Source organism: Rhinoderma darwinii, chromosome 2 (assembly GCF_050947455.1).
Source record: "Rhinoderma darwinii isolate aRhiDar2 chromosome 2, aRhiDar2.hap1, whole genome shotgun sequence".
In the NCBI taxonomy this organism is placed as follows: Eukaryota; Metazoa; Chordata; class Amphibia; order Anura; family Rhinodermatidae; genus Rhinoderma; species Rhinoderma darwinii.
The window spans coordinates 164290714-164307172 of record NC_134688.1 but is presented as its reverse complement, the minus strand read 5'-3'; the positions used below and the strand labels follow the sequence as shown (position 1 = coordinate 164307172).

Genomic DNA, 16459 nt, shown 5'->3' with positions numbered 1-16459 from the left:
CAGTATTCATTGTGCTGGCATAAAATTATATCAAAATCTTTTAATGTTGTGTCCCTCATATTGACTTCAATATGTGCTACATAGTGTGTATATATATATATATATATATATATATATATATATACCGGCTTCAGCTCTCCTGCTGTTGCCCGTCAGTGCCAGCTTGGCTACAGAGCCCAAAAAGCCCTGAATGCTACTTTCTGACCTCTGGTTTTCTGGAAAACCCATATCAGCGCTAAAGCTCCTTCAGGGATTAGTACACTAGCTCTATCTGATCTAAACAGATGTATTCCTGTTGCTTCGCCTCAAGAGTTAGTATAAAAATAAATAAATTATAAAGTAAAGGCTGCTTTATGATGTGGATTTTGTAAGTTAAAGTAAAGCATAGTAAGTTGTCTTTTTTATACCATTGGACAGATGAATTATGTATCTATACTAGTTACATTGTAAGAGTTTTCTTCAGATGCCTTCTCAAGAACAAAGCTTTCACGCAAGACAGTCAAAAGATATAGGAATGGAGAACCTGTCAGACTTTTTTTAAATTTATAAAGGTCTAGTTAAGGTCTAAGACAATATTGCAACTTGGGTGATTGAAATAAATGTAAAATAATACTACTTGTGTTGTTGCTCTAAAAGTAACAATATGACAGCACATTTATTAAAGTTATTGTAGTGGGGAATCCACGACTTGCGAGAAAGGTTCGGTGGCTGGAAGAAATCAGGACAAGGACGCTGTCTAAGTCTTGAATAGCAAGCATACTTTATACAATAGTAATAAAATCTGAATCAAGGCCAAGCAAGTTTTATTAAAAATGTATATAGTTTGTAAGTTTTGGACAAACAGACATTATATAGAGCGATTTTGTGTATACTGTAGGTGATATTGTCACTTCTAGCTACATCCAGAAAAGTCTCTAAAGCCATATAATAAATCAGGCTTCATTATAAAAACCTGGGAACTAGGTACATGGTGTCTATGATTTTATTGTGTCTGACACCCAGCACAAGGAACAATAAACATATTGGCCCATCCTTATGCCAGTTTAAGGTAAAGAGGCAGTTGGAGTGAATTGAGTAAATTTTAGGAAAAGGCACGTATTTCTTAATAAATTTGTCTAATTTTTAACTGTCAGTAAGGAAATTAAATCTACGCCTGCGATGAGCACCATGGCTACATGATGGTGTCTGTTGTTTACAGCCTGACTGGTAACATTGCATGCAGTGCTGCCACAACAGTGGGACATCCTGAATATTGTTTACATTAATGCCACCCATAAAGCATAGGTCATTGGTTTCCAAACTTCTTCAGGCCCTGGAACCAGAAATGAACTAGAGATCCCACTGTGGAACCCTAACCAGTTGTCCATACAGAAACGTGTCACAAGATTGCAGTGTCCATGTCATCTATATTGATGTCACCTCTGCAGGCTGCAATTAGCCAATGTGGCCATGTGACTTGATGTAAGTATGGACGACACAACTTTGCTGGGACACAGATACTTATAATGGTCTGCCACTGATTGATAATTAATTATAGTGTATTGCGTACCAAGATGTATTCCGTGGACAGCGTCTGTAAATAGCGGAATATGGCACAGCTATTGAACTACAGGTAATTTCTGGTGTTGTTATCTCATTGTATCAAGAAAAAAAATTATAAATCAGGATGCAGTGAGGATGCCGTGTTTTAGTATTCATTTGTTTACTGCAATGACCGCCTCTTGGTAATGTTTCAATCAGTCACAAGACAGGGCTCTTTTCACAATATATAGAATTGTATATAGGCCCCCATGCTCTCCAGCTGCTAGTTTGATAAGAGTTAGGTGTTTGTCATAGAGCACCTCTCTAATGACTATCTAAAATGTTACTCACTGGTGTGTCAATCTCCCAGAAATTGTAAGCCACAGAAATCATTAGCGCAGTTCATTGCATGCAGTCTAAGGGTATGTGCACACGTAGTGACCAAAAACGTCTGAAAATCCAGAGCTGTTTTCAAGGGAAAACAGACCCTGCTTTTCAGACGTTTTTTCACCAACTCGCATTTCAGACGTTTTTTCACCAACTCGAGTTTTTCGCGCTGTTTTCGCTGCGTTTTTTACGTCCGTTTTTGGAGCTGTTTTCATTGGAGTCTATGAGAAAACAGCTCCAAAAACGTCCAAAGAAGTGTCCTGCACTTCTTTTGACGAGGCTGTATTTTTACGCGTCGTCGTTTGACAGCTGTCAAACGATGACGCGTAAATAACAGGTCGTCTGCACAGTACGTCGGCAAACCCATTCAAATGAATGGGCAGATGTTTGCCGACGTATTGTAGCCCTATTTTCAGACGTAAAACGAGGCATAATACACCTCGTTTACGTCTGAAAATAGGTCCTGTGAACCCAGCTTCACAGACAATACGAAGAAATGCTATGTGGACCTCCTTGCCTAGAGGCATACTTAACAGTTAAGCCTTGTCCACGTTCCACCACCTCAATTTTCCAAGAATGCCCATTTTAATGTAAATTAGCAGTTTATAAGACAGTCCTGCAAAAATCAGTACTGTGGGCAAATATTCCTATAGGACCCATGTGCACCTGCATAGGATGCACATGTGGTATTTCTGCCTTGAATTAATGTTACCATTCACTTGATTCAAACTAAGTTCTTGAAAATGGTTAAAGGGTAACTAAACATTCAACAAACTTCTGACGTGTCATAGTGACATGTCAGAAGTTTTGATTGGTGGGGGTCCGAGCACTGAGACCCCCACCAATTGCTAAAACGAAGTGGCAGAAGTGCTCATGTGAGCGCTCAGCCCCTTCCCTTCTGTTCAGGTTTTTTCCGGAAAGCTGATGTATCGGAGTACGGGCTCATAGACTTTGTATTGAGCCCACACTCCGATACATGGATGACATGTCAGAAGTTTGTTGAACGTTTAGTTACCCTTTAAGAATTGTCACACCAAGTATATTAGAAGGTTGTAGAACTTATCATTCTACAATGACTAAGCTTGATTTACAGAAAACCCCTTTTTTTCATGAATAATACATCACCTCATTGCCATAGCCTAGAGTTAGATGATAATTTGTGATCTAATAAATCCAGTTTGCAGTTAGGTTATAAATGGCTAATGTTACATGCATGAACTGTGATAGGATATGATAAGAGATACTAGATTGTGAAACGATTCTCTTATTATCTGGTTTGGAAGTGTTGTCTAATATTTTATATAACGTTTGATTATATTAATGCATTTAACCAAATATTGTGTGCATGCAGACAAATGATTTATTTTAATTAAAATAATTAATTTTTACATTTATACAGGGTGGGCCATTTATATGGATACGCCTAAATAAAATCGGAATGGTTGGTGATATTAACTTCCTGTTTGTGGCACATTAGTATATGGGAGGGGGGGAACTTTTCAAGCTGGGTGTTAACCATGGCGGCCATTTTGAAGTTGGCCATTTTGTATCTAACTTTAGTTTTTTCAATGGGAAGAGGGTCATGTGACACATCAAACTTATAGAGAATTTCACAAGAAAAACAATGGTGTGCTTGGTTTTAACGTTACTTTATTCTTTCATGAGTTATTTACACGTTTCTGACCACTTATAAAATGTGTTCAAAGTGCTGCCCATTGTGTTGGATTGTCAATGCAACCCTCTTCTCCCACTCTTCACACACTGATAGCAACACCGCAGAAGAAATTCTAGCACAGGCTTCCAGTATCCGTAGTTTCAGTTGCTGCACATTTCGTATCTTCACAGCATAGACAATTTCCTTCAGATGACCCCAAAGATAAAAGTCTAAGGGGGTCGGATCGGGAGGCATTTCTTCTGCGGTGTTGCTATCAGTGTGTGAAGAGTGGAAGAAGAGGGTTGCATTGACAATCCAACACAATGGGCAGCACTTTGAACACATTTTATAAGTGGTCAGAAACTTGTAAATAACTCATGAAAGAATAAAGTAACGGGAAAACCAAGCACACCATTGTTTTTCTTGTGAAATTCTCGATAAGTTAGATGAGTCACATGACCCTCTTCCCATTGAAAAAACTAAAGTTGGATACAAAATGGCTGACTTCAAAATGGCCGCCATGGTCAACACCCAGCTTGAAAAGTTTCCCCCCTCCCATATACTAATGTGCCACAAACAGGAAGTTAATATCACCAACCATTCCCATTTTATTTAGGTGTATCCATATAAATGGCCCACCCTGTACTTTAAATGTAGTAAGATATATATAGTTACATAGTTAGTAAGGTTGAAAAAAGACATATGTCCATCAAGTCCAACCAAGGGAAGGGATGGGAGAAATTATAGAACCTTGTGTTTCCCCTATTGATCTAGAGGAAGGTTTAATCTGACTAGATCAACATTCAAACAAGAATTCTACACATTGACATGGGAGCTTATATTTTTTCGTTCTAGGAAATTATCTAAGCCTTTTATAAAGCCATCTACTATCCCTGCTCTGACCAGCTCCTGCGGTAGACTATTCCATAGATTCACAGTTAAATAGGTTAAAAAAAGACACAGCTCCATCAAGTTCAACCCTTCCCAATAAACCACACATCATTCATTGCTTGATTAACTATAAGGGTATGTGCACACGGTGAGAGGCTTTTACGGCTGAAATGACAGATTGTTTTCAGGAGAAAACAGCTGCCTCGTTTCAGCCGTAAAAGCTCCTCCTCGTATTATGCGAGGCGTCTGAGACGCTCGTAAATCTTGAGCTGCTCTTCATTGAGTTCAATGAAGAACGGCTCAAATTACGTTGCAAAGAAGTGCCCTGCACTTCTTTGCCGAGGCAGTCAATTTACGCGTCGTCGTTTGACAGCTGTCAAACGACGACGCGTAAATTACAGGTCGTCTGCACAGTACGTCGGCAAACCCATTCAAATGAATGGGCAGATGTTTGCCAACGTATTGTAGCCCTATTTTAAGGCGTAAAACGAGGCATAATACGCCTCCTTTACGCCTGAAAATAGGTTGTGTGAACCCAGCCTAACCCTCAATGCCAATTGTCGGTAAATAATCATCTAGCCCTTTTTTTAAATGCTGACATAGTATCTGCCATCACTATCTCTTGGGGTAGGACATCCCACAGTTCTTACAGTAAAAAAGGCTTGTCGCCTCTGGACATTGAACTTTTTTTTCACCAGACGGAGGGAGTGCCCTCTTGTATTTTGAGGGGATTTTACATGGAAAAGGTTTTCACTATATTATATGTATGGGCAGGAGTAAAACTATTTGTATCTTATATGTAATGTATTTCAAACATTAAATGCAAAAACAGCATCAGGGTAATATATTCCTCGCTGCAGACATGTAGAGGTAATACTCGACCTATTCTGCATGAGTTATTTCATGATGTGTGGTACAGAGTACTCCTTGACTTTGGTCCAGCGTCACATATAATCATCATACTAAAAAATACAAGTTTATTTATATCATGAGGCCCACACATCCCCGTTGTCCCAGAGTGACGTCAGAACATGCTCTCACAGCTCCAGTGCCAGCGGCATTACAAGGATCCCTCTGGTACAGTTTTAAAGCGTGATCATGCTCTGCTCTCCCAGTGTGTCAAGGACATAACCTTGCTTTGAAGTTAAACCAGAAGTGTCTCTACAGTGCTAGTGGCATTGGAGTACAGCAAAGCTTATAGTGCTAAAAACTATTTATGGTGAGTAGATAGAAATGTATGACTATAGCTAAGCTTATATTTTTTTTACTGTATGTATTTATATTCCAGTTTTTATTTCATATTTACTTTGCATTAATATTTACTTGATACAAATATTAAAGTTATTACATATAAAAACACACAAATCCCATTCCAGCTGCCCAACAATAAGCATTTAACAATCAATACTGTTTAGATATTTTAATATATAGATGTCTTTAATATATATTCATCTGTTGTGTGATTATTTATAGAAAAAAATCTAATCTACAATTGTAGAGCCATGACCTAATAGAGAAAAGAAAGTCACATGCACTTATCTCAAACAATTTCTTTAGATTTATGATGTTAGGGTTAGAAGCGTGTTTTATATTTAAGAGATTTATTTATTTTTACCTAAAATGTAAGGATTACCATATGCTGGTATATCAGAAGTTAGAGCAGTATTCAGTTTGGTTATCATGTTCCCTTTACTTGCAGAGATTTTGACATTTTTTTCTTTGTTGTTGTGGCACCCATTTTTGCAAAAGTGACAACAGGAGGTACAACTATATTGGTTGAAATTATTATGGCAGTGTTAAATAACATATTTGTATACAATAATAAATGTCAATATAGAATAGAGCCCCTCAAGTTGGATACCACTTTATATGTTACTGAGAAAGAGATAAGCATTACAGGAAAGAAAATCCTGATCAGGAAAACTACTGAATTGCCAATAGATTATAAAAAGGTCTGTTTATAACCCAATGCCAAGTAAAGGAGACCTAAGACAATGTTAAAACTGTTGTAATACTCCAGTACAGTGATGTAAAAATATTTCTAAATAAACTTAAGCCTTCCATTGATAGAGCATTACCAGATGTGAAATTTGGATTCAGAAGAGTCACTGGTGCAAAAATTTTTTTTTTAAAAGCTGCGGGATACAAGATGGTCAACATTTGGTCATTGACTACAGCAATCTTCCACAATATAAAATATGTGACAATATGATCTGCAGAGAATCCTGTTGTTCTAAAGAATAACTGCTATTTGCTCTGATCAACAAACACAGCAGAAAATGGAAGAACAGAATGGTTGCAGACTGGCAGCATAAGGGCATGCCCCCACGTGGCGGATTTCCTCCGCAACTGTCCGCATCAATGCCGCACCTAATCCGGGTTGCGGATTACGGCTGCGGATCTGCCCAAAATGTGCAGTAAATTGATGGGACTAGCTGCTGCGGACCGCGGAAAAAGTGCTTCCCTTCTCTCTATCAGTGCAGGATAGAGAGAAGGGACAGCACTTTCCCTAGTGAAAGTAAACGAATTTCATACTTACCGGCCGTTGTCTTGGTGACGCGTCCCTCTTTCGGCATCCAGCCCGACCTCCCTGGATGACGCGCCAGTCCATGTGACCGCTGCAGCCTGTGATTGGCTGCAGCCGTCACTTAGACTGAAATGTCATCCTGGGAAGCTGGACTGGAGACAGAAGCAGGGAGTTCTCGGTAAGTATGAACTTCTATTTTTTTACAGGTTGCTGTATATTGGGATCGGTAGTCACTGTCCAGGGTGCAGAAACAGTTACTGCCGATCGCTTAACTCTTTCAGCACCCTGGACAGTGACTATTTACTGACGTCTCCTAGCAACGCTCCCGTAATTCCGGGAGCCCCATTGACTTCCTCAGTCTGGCTGTAGACCTAGAAATACATAGGTCCAGCCAGAATGAAGAAATGTCATGTTAAAAAAGCAAGACGCATCCGCAGCACACATAACATGTGCATGACAGCTGCGAACTTCATTGCGGAATTTAGAATCTCCATTGAAGTCCGCAACCAGTCCGCCACTGCTCCGCAACAGACAGAGCATGCTGCGGACACCAAATTCCGCTCCGCAGCATATGCTCCGCAGCGGAATTTTACGCATCGTCTAAACGAACACTTCTAAATTTAAGTGGAAGTCAATGGAGAAACGGCTCCGCTGCGGATTAACGCTGCGGAGTGTCCGCAGCGGAATTCAAGTGAAATTCCGCCACGTGTGAACCCAGCCTAAAAGAAACATACTTATTTTATCTCTAATGAACACATGAAGATGATGGAGGATTTAAGCGGGTTAAGAAACCTTAGCTTTCTTCCATGTTACTAAACTCATAGCTGAGAAGGACATACTTTAGGAATCTTAAAAGCAACATTTTACTGAAAATAAATTTCAGTGAGATATGACATGAAGATCATTTATAACAAGATGAAAAACACTAACTTTACAATTGATGATGAGACCATACAAGGATGAATTATTAACTACAATAGATCTAGAAGTTATATGCTCATAAATATGAGGCAGACAGATATGGGAGAACAGGATTAAAAGACTTACAAAATATCTTCAAATGTAATGAGATGTTGATAAGAACAAAGATCAGTGTATTCCATGCATTTGTGTTTTCTGTGGCTCTTCGTGGAAGTGGAATTTTAACAAGCAAGGACATGGATCGGGAAATTGTTGATGGTTTTCATCTTTGGTATTTGCTAAAATTTTTGAGGATTCTGTGGATGGCAAGGAGGGCAAGTGGATCATTGACCAAATGAAGCCTGTTTTTTTACCTGAAGCACAAATGAGCAAATATTTTGGATAGTTTAACAGAAGACTAAATTCATTTGGAAAGATAATTCTGCTTAGGAGGGTACAAGTGAAATAAGAAAAACAACTGCCAGCCATAAGAACAATGAGAGGAATCATGAGAATCACAGTAAAGGTTATACCCTTTACACTTTCAGATTATTGCCCATAATGAGCGCCGATCGGGGATGTAACAAGTCAATTGGCGCTATTTCAAAGGCTATTTAAAAGGGCTAATGCAAACTGTATGGGGGATGAACAATAATATGATCATTCTGTCCCCATATAGTTTGTTTCTTGTTGGCAACATATCCCCTGTTTACACAGGGAGATGTACTGTTGACAATGATTATTTTTATACTGTATAAAAGATGTGGTCGAACGTTTGCTTGTTTGTTGGCTGATCACTGCTATTTTACACAGAACAATGATCGGGAACGTGCATTCTTATGAACATACTAGATAACATTTATATGGTAGTCAGCTGTAAAAAAAAAAAAGGACAATACTAATAATATTCGCTGGAATATCTGATAGTAATTTAACCTGTTAATCTGATGTCATTATGAAATTTCTCTATTTCCAATATATTACCATTTCTTTGGCCACATAAAAGATGTGGTCAGTTGATGAATGGGCGTTTGCACAGGACAATGATCAGGAAGGAGCATTCGTATGAATGTTCGTTTACCCAATCATTGTTCCTTGTAAAGGGGCCTTTACTGCAGTAAAATAAATTGAAACAAGAACGTAATCCCTTAAAGGGTAACTAAACATTCAACAAACTTCTGACATGTCATAGTAATTATATATACTGTATATACACAGTCAAGTCAGATTATTATGACCACCTCCTACTTTGGCAGTGCGTAGCCCATGAAGGAAGTGATGTGTCATGGGCTGGCTTGATGGGCATATAAGGTGTGCGATAGTCTGAACACATATCACTCGTTGCTGCCATCGGTAAACGGGGCGATTCATCAGAGTTGTGAAAAGGGAAGATTATTGGCTTTCGGGCCAAGTGCGGCAGTATTTCTCAAACAGCGCAGTTTGTTCACTGTTCACATGCTGCTCTGGTGAAAGCGTATCATGAGTGGACAAATGGCACCATTGGGAATAACCGACGTGAAAACTGCGGAGCACCATGTGCCATTGATGTCAGAGGTGAACGTCGGCTACGATGGTGCACAAGGGTCGAACGACACGCTACAGTGGAGCAGCTCACCGTGAAAATCAACCAGGCGGCTTCCAGACGTGTGTCTAAAACACACAGTTCAGCGAACCCTACTGCATGTGGGGCTCCGAAGCAGACGAATGGTCACTGCTCCTTTTCTAACCAAGGTGCATCGGAAAAAAGGCTTCAGTTTGTACGGCAGTATCTGATTTGGACCACCGATGATTGACAAAGGGTTGCCTTCTCCGATGAGTCACGTTTTCTGCTTCATGAACGGATGGACATTGGAGTATCAGGCGAGAGACAAACACTTTGCAACCATTGCTGGAAGAACACAAGCGGATTGCAGCAGCGTTATGGCCTGGGGAATATTTTCATGGCATTCTCTGGGCACACTCATCCATGTAGAAGGCACTCTGAGCCAATTTGGGTATGAATTAATTGTTGTAGATCAAGTTCACTCATACATGCTGTTTGTCTTCCATTGGGGCAGATGGAATCTTCCAGCAAGACAATGCGACATGTCACATGGCTAAAAATGTCCGACAGTGGTTTGAAGAACATAACCAAGACTTCCAAGTACTTCTCTAGCACCCTAATTTGCCAGACTTGAACCAAATTGAGCATCTGTGGGACTACCTCGATCGTCTTGTTCACTCTATGGATCCTCCCCCACGCACCCTCCAGCAAATGTGGGATGTACTGCAGTCATCATGGCTCCAGATACCTGAGACAACCTACCAGCACCTTGTTGAGTCACTCCCAGCCCGTCTAGCTGCTGTCCATGTTACACATGGCGGTTATTCTGGATATTAGCTGGTGATCATAATAATGTGACTTGACTGTGTATATGTATATTATCCCGTAAAATGTTCTGATACACCTTTGAATTCATTGTTCCCTCAACGATGGTAAGGCGTTCAGGCCCTAAGGCCTCATGCACACGACCGTATTTTTTCCCACCCGTAAATACTGGCGTAAATACGGGTCCGGTGTCACACGTATTCCACCCGTTTTGCACCAGTATTTACGAACCCGTGCCCGTAAATATGGGTCCGGTGTCACACGTATTCCACCCGTATTTACGAGCACGGTTTTGGCGGAAAAATAGCACTGCACTAATCGGCAGCCCCTTCTCTCTATCAGTGCAGGATAGAGAGAAGGGACAGCCTTTTCTGTAATAAAAGTTAAAGAAATTCATACTTACCCGGCCGTTGTCTTGGTGACGCGTCACTCTCTTCACATCCAGCCCAACATCCCTGGATGACGCGGCAGTCCATGTGACCGCTGCAGCCTGTGATTGACCTGTGATTGGCTGCAGCGGTCACATGGCCTGAAACGTCATCCAGGACGTCGGGCCGGATGTCGAGAGGGACGCGTCACCAAGGCAACGGGCGGGAGACCGGACTGGAGGAAGCAGGAAGTTGTCGGTAAGTATGAACGTCTTGTATTTTTATTTTTTACAGGTTTATACTGATCGGTAGTCACTGTCCAGGGTGCTGAAAGAGTTACTGCCGATCAGTTAACTCTTTCAGCTCCCTGGACAGTGACTATTTACTGACGTCGCTTAGCAACGCTGCCGTAATGACGGGTGCACACATGTAGCCACCCGTTATTACGAGAGCTCCATAGACTTCTATGGCCTGTACGTGCCGTTATTACGGCCTGAAATAGGACATGTTCTATCTTTTTCAACGGCACGGGCACCTTCCCGTGAGAAAACGGGAAGGCACCCGTCGCCAATAGAAGTCTATGAGCCCGTTATTACGGGTCGTGATTACGACCCGTAATAACGGGAGTTTTTACGGTCGTGTGCATGAGGCCTAAGGCAGCAAAACAGACACAAACCATGATGCTTCCTCTACCAGGCTTCACAGTTGGGATGAGGTTTTTAGTGTTGGTGTACAGTGCTCTTTTTCCTCCAAACATAGCGTTGTGCATTTGTGCTAAAAAGTTTGATTTTTGTCTCATCTGTCCATAGAACATTTTTACAGAAGCATGGTGAAACATCCAGATGGTTTCAGTCAAACTCAAAATGGGCCGCAATTTTGTTTTTCAACAGCAGTGGCTTCCTTCATAAAAACAATTCTTGCTCAGTGTTTTTCTAAGGCTGGGTTCACACACCCTATTTACGGACGTAATTCAGGCGTTTTACCCCCGAATTACGTCCGAAAATACGGCTCCAATGCGGCAGCAAACATCTGCCCATTCATTTGAATGGGTTTTACGATGTTCTGTGCCGACGGTTATTTTTTTTACGCGCCGCAGTCAAAAGACGGCGTGTAAAAAAGACGCCCGCATCAAAGAAGTACCTGTCACTTCTTGAGACGTAATTGGAGCCGTTTTCCCTTGACTCCATGGAAAAACAGCTCCAATTATGTCCATAATGGACGCAGCGAAAAGCGCCTGCACATGCCATTACGTCTGAAATTCCGGAGCTGTTTTGTCCTGAAAATAGCACCGTAATTTCAGTCGTAACTGAGGCTGCCGTGTGAACATACCCTAATAGTGGACACATGTTTGTAGAGTCTTCAGTAGGTGTTTTGCTCTTAGCTTTGAGTTTTTCCTCACCTCTTTTAGGATTGCTTATTGTGCTCTTGGAGTAAGCTTGACATGAATTTTCTCCTTTAATAGGCAATTTGTTTAGCCGTGGATTAATGTACTCCCAGATCTTTAGAAATGCTTTTTGTACCCTTTTCCTGCTTTATACGTCTGTATAACACATATTCTGAGGTCTTCCAAATGTTATATGCCTCGAGGTATTGCTTACACTAACCAATCTTTCTTGAGAATACCTGATTCGTTAGTAACCAGGCTTTGTGTGCCTATATTTAATGGGCAAAGCACCTTTGGCTAAGTAGCTCTTGGAGAAGTCATTAACACAGAGGTGCTCAATAAAATACATGAACAGTATAATTCTTTGTGTGTTTATTTAGATTGTGTTTGTCTATAATTGGGACTTTAATAACAATCAGATCACATTTTATTAGTAATTATTCATTTTTATTATTATTATTATTATTATTATTATTATTATTATTAGTTCATTACAATAAATCTTTTTCACTTATATATTTTCACATTTTTTTAACCCCCTTATTTTCTTAAGATGATGGTAGTAAGGCGTTTAATGTGTACTTTTATTTTTTAAAAGATGTTACTATTCTGTGTGACAGAAACTGATCTGACTAATGTGGATATTTGTTTTTTTTTACCTCAGGAAAATGTGAATGTGGTCAGTGCACTTGTTTCCCGCCTGGAGACAACAGGGTGTATGGAAAACATTGTGACTGTGATGATCGGCAGTGTGAAGACCTAGAAGGCAAGGTCTGCGGAGGTAAAAATTCTTGTACTATGCCTGTGAAAATAAACACGTTCACTTTGCATTAGCATGTAAATTTCACACATATGTGTGAATGTGTTGTAATCTCATCCATAACAGTAAAATGTGAAGGTCCTTGTACTTCAGCATTAACCCCTTAAGTACCAGACTAATTCGGCTTTCAGGACCAAGCAATTATTTCTTTTTAATTGTCGAATTCCAAGAGCCATAACTTTTTTATTTTTCCATTGATGTAGCCATATGATGGCTTATTTAACTTTTGCTGACTGAGTTGTAGGGTTTTTTTTGCCACCATTTTGTCGTGCATATAATTTATTAATTAATTTTTATTCATATTATTTTTTGCAATTTTTTTCTATGCTGTTTACTGTGCGGTATAAATAACATTTCAACTTAATTCTATGGGTCGACACAAATACGGCGGCACTAAATTTCTATATATTTTTTTTACGTTTTGGTACTTTAGTAGCTCCTGTGCCTATGCAATCATTATGATGTACACATAAAAGAATAGAGAATGACATTGGACTGTGACCCAGGAGACTTGCACCGACCCAATTTTTTTGTCCAGTGCTACTGATCTTTGTCTGTATGACATACATATATGTGATGGAGGCTTTAGTTAAGGCACCCCATGGCGTACATGTATATCATGGTGGCTTAAGCAGTTAAATACACCCTGTACAATAGAGTAATATTGTGAATTAGGATAAAAGTGTGGTAAAGAGATTTTAGGTGCTATGGGAATGAGGATCAGGAATCTTAAAAAGGTATATTGACCTTTGAGGCTCATTTTACAGTTTACATATAAATATATTCTACATAAGAAGTTGATAAGCTTTGTAACCACATTACATTAGTGATTTTGTACTGACTCTTACATTATCTGTGTTATATCCCAGAGCTGCATTCTCCAGTCTACTGGTTATCATATTTAAGCTCAGTTTGGCTGAGTACTTATAGGGGGACAACTATGCTTTCCACCATCAAATTACTGTACAGTACCTGCTATAGAAAGGTAACTTCCCAAAATGCTTATTATCTCAGCGAGCATTAAACCAGCAGGGAATGCTGGGAAATTTGATTTCTGGAGTCTAAGGAGTGTGTATGCAGCTTTGGACTAAAATACAGACCCCCAACTTTTTATGCAAACTAATCTTATATGTAAACTGTAAAATGGTGTTCAAACATGGATATACCCTTTAAAATAGACTCTGCAAGTGTAAATTAAGCAGCAAATACTGAACTCTATGTGTGTTATTAATGGTTTTCTAGAACATGGCACTTGTTCCTGTGGTCGATGTATTTGTGAGGCCGGCTGGTTTGGAAAACTGTGCCAACATGCAAGAAAATGTAATATGACAGAGGATGAGAGCAAGAGCCAGTGTGAATCATCAGATGGCATTCTGTGCTCTGGAAAAGGTACGTGCTTACAATGTAGCACAAATCCGTCAGTAATTGTACTGTCAATCAAATGTTTCTTTGCAAAACATAATCTAAATGAACTTTATTTCTGAACCTTTGCTCCATCAGCATGCATTTTGTGTCCCTTCCCGGCAATGGCAGATGTAAGGTACACAGATACTATACAATGGGGGCTTGTTCTGATTCACTAGGTACATGGAGTGACATAAGGTTTCAATAATATATATATACTTCATTTAGATGTTATCATTGGGACAAGAATTCTTTGTAAACAGTGGCAATGGAGCACAATGAGTTGAAATGACTGTAGATAATGTACTGCAAACTTGACTTGAAATGTGTTCTGTTATGTGTCAAGGACTTATCACTGCTGTGAACAAGTGACGTCCTTCAGTCTTTGTATAAACAGACAACTGGACGCTGTCACAGTAAGTCTGCATTGTCTTCTCAGAAAGTAGATTCTATGTTGACACGGGGGTCATAATCCATATACATCATATTATTCTTCAATGTGCAGTGAATTATACAATATGTATTCTAGATATATCAGTCCAGATAACACATAGTGAATGTGAAGTTAATCTTGTGTCTCTATGCATTATAACATTGTGCCCTTGTTGTATACTAAAGTACTGTCTATAGTTTAACCCCTTTAAGGACCGAGCAGAGGCGTAACTTGAAGCTCCTTGGCTTTTTTTATTTTTCCTCGACAGAGCTGTATGACGGCTATACATTTTTATGTTTCTTATATTTTTAATTGGCACAATTTGGGGTATATGTAACTTATTGATTAGCTTTTATGAGCTTTTTTTATATGGATGGAAAAAAACAGCAATTCAGCCATTTTTTGTACATTTTATTTACGTTGTTCATGGTATAGCATAAATAACATGTTATCTTTATTCTATGGGTCAGTACAATTATGGTGATACCAAATATATATATATTTTTTGTTTTACTACTTTTGCACAATATCAACATTTTCATTGAAAAAAAATAGATTTTACGTCGCCGCATTTTGAGAGCCCTAACTTTTCTATTTTTTCCTGTCAAGGTAGATGGGACAGGTGATAATTTTTTTAATTCCACTATTTTGGGGTACCTAGAACGTATTGATTAACTTTTATTATTTTTGGTGAGAGGGGAATGGCAAAAACAATTCCGTTGCTCCTTTTTGTGATTTTTGTATGTTATTCGGCACTTGTTCATGTATCCCAACTGCTTCTGTTGTCCCTTCTTGCACGCTGCGGTGACATCCATCCTGAAAGCACATTGGATGACCATGCCAGCTAATCATTAGTCACTCACGATGCAGTATAAATAATAATATTATATCAAATAAATTATAAAATAATTTTTTAACACTTTTGCACAATAAAACCAGTTTATATGGAATTTTTTTTTCTTTAAACACTTTTTTGTAATAAAGTTTTATTTAACTTTATTTCATAATTATTCTTTTTTGTCCCACTAGGGTACTTTACAATGTCATTCTTGGATCGCTACTATAATGCTTTGGTACACTCAGTATACCAAAGCATTATTGCCTAGCAGTGATAATAGCCATGGCAGGCCTGGGGGCCTTTGTTAGGCCCACAGCTGCCATGTCAACGATATGGGTCCTCACAATTGCGTCACAGGGCACCGATAGGGAGACAGAGTGAGCAGGTTCCCTCTATAGTCTTTAACACCTTTAATACCTTTTGGGCATAAGTATAGGCGCAAGACATAATCCAAACAACAGAAAACCTATATATGTCTCAAACGCACATTCCGTGCAACAAAATAACTCTAGACATTTATTTGTCCAAAAATAAATACTTTATTATTGCATAAATATTTAAAATTATAGCTCTAAGACCATCAGTGAAGTGCCAACATAGCCATAAAGGTATAATGATAGTATACTATGCAACAGGCTGAAAAAGAGATACAGAGAAAGCATATATTATGCCTCAATCCCAACTCCCCCTAACACAGTCCACAGTCTAGAAAGTGATATGAACATTATGCACATATCTGGTCCGAGACATGGGTTGATCTCCATAACCTGTGGCTGGCATGATGGCTGTCAATGTTCTCAGAGAGAAACAGCTCGACGCGCGTTTCGCACCCTTCGTCAGGAGGTGATGTAGTGTACTGGAAGTAGGTTTAAATAGTAAGCCTGTTTATCGGTGACCAATGGCACATAGCGGTTCATAGAGCCGGCCCATATGTGCCTTTCACGTGAAGCGTGTCAGTGCAGTG

General features: G+C 39.4%; 1 protein-coding gene across 1 annotated transcript in view; it reads left to right on the top strand.

The window, feature by feature from the left end:
* The window catches only part of ITGBL1 (integrin subunit beta like 1), a 336244-nt gene that overhangs the window by 265493 nt on the left and 54292 nt on the right, over positions 1-16459 (top strand). The window contains exons 8-9 of the mRNA XM_075852439.1: positions 12665-12781; positions 14063-14209. Of these exons, the coding sequence (XP_075708554.1) occupies positions 12665-12781; positions 14063-14209 (264 nt within the window). The remainder of the gene's footprint in view (positions 1-12664; positions 12782-14062; positions 14210-16459) is intronic.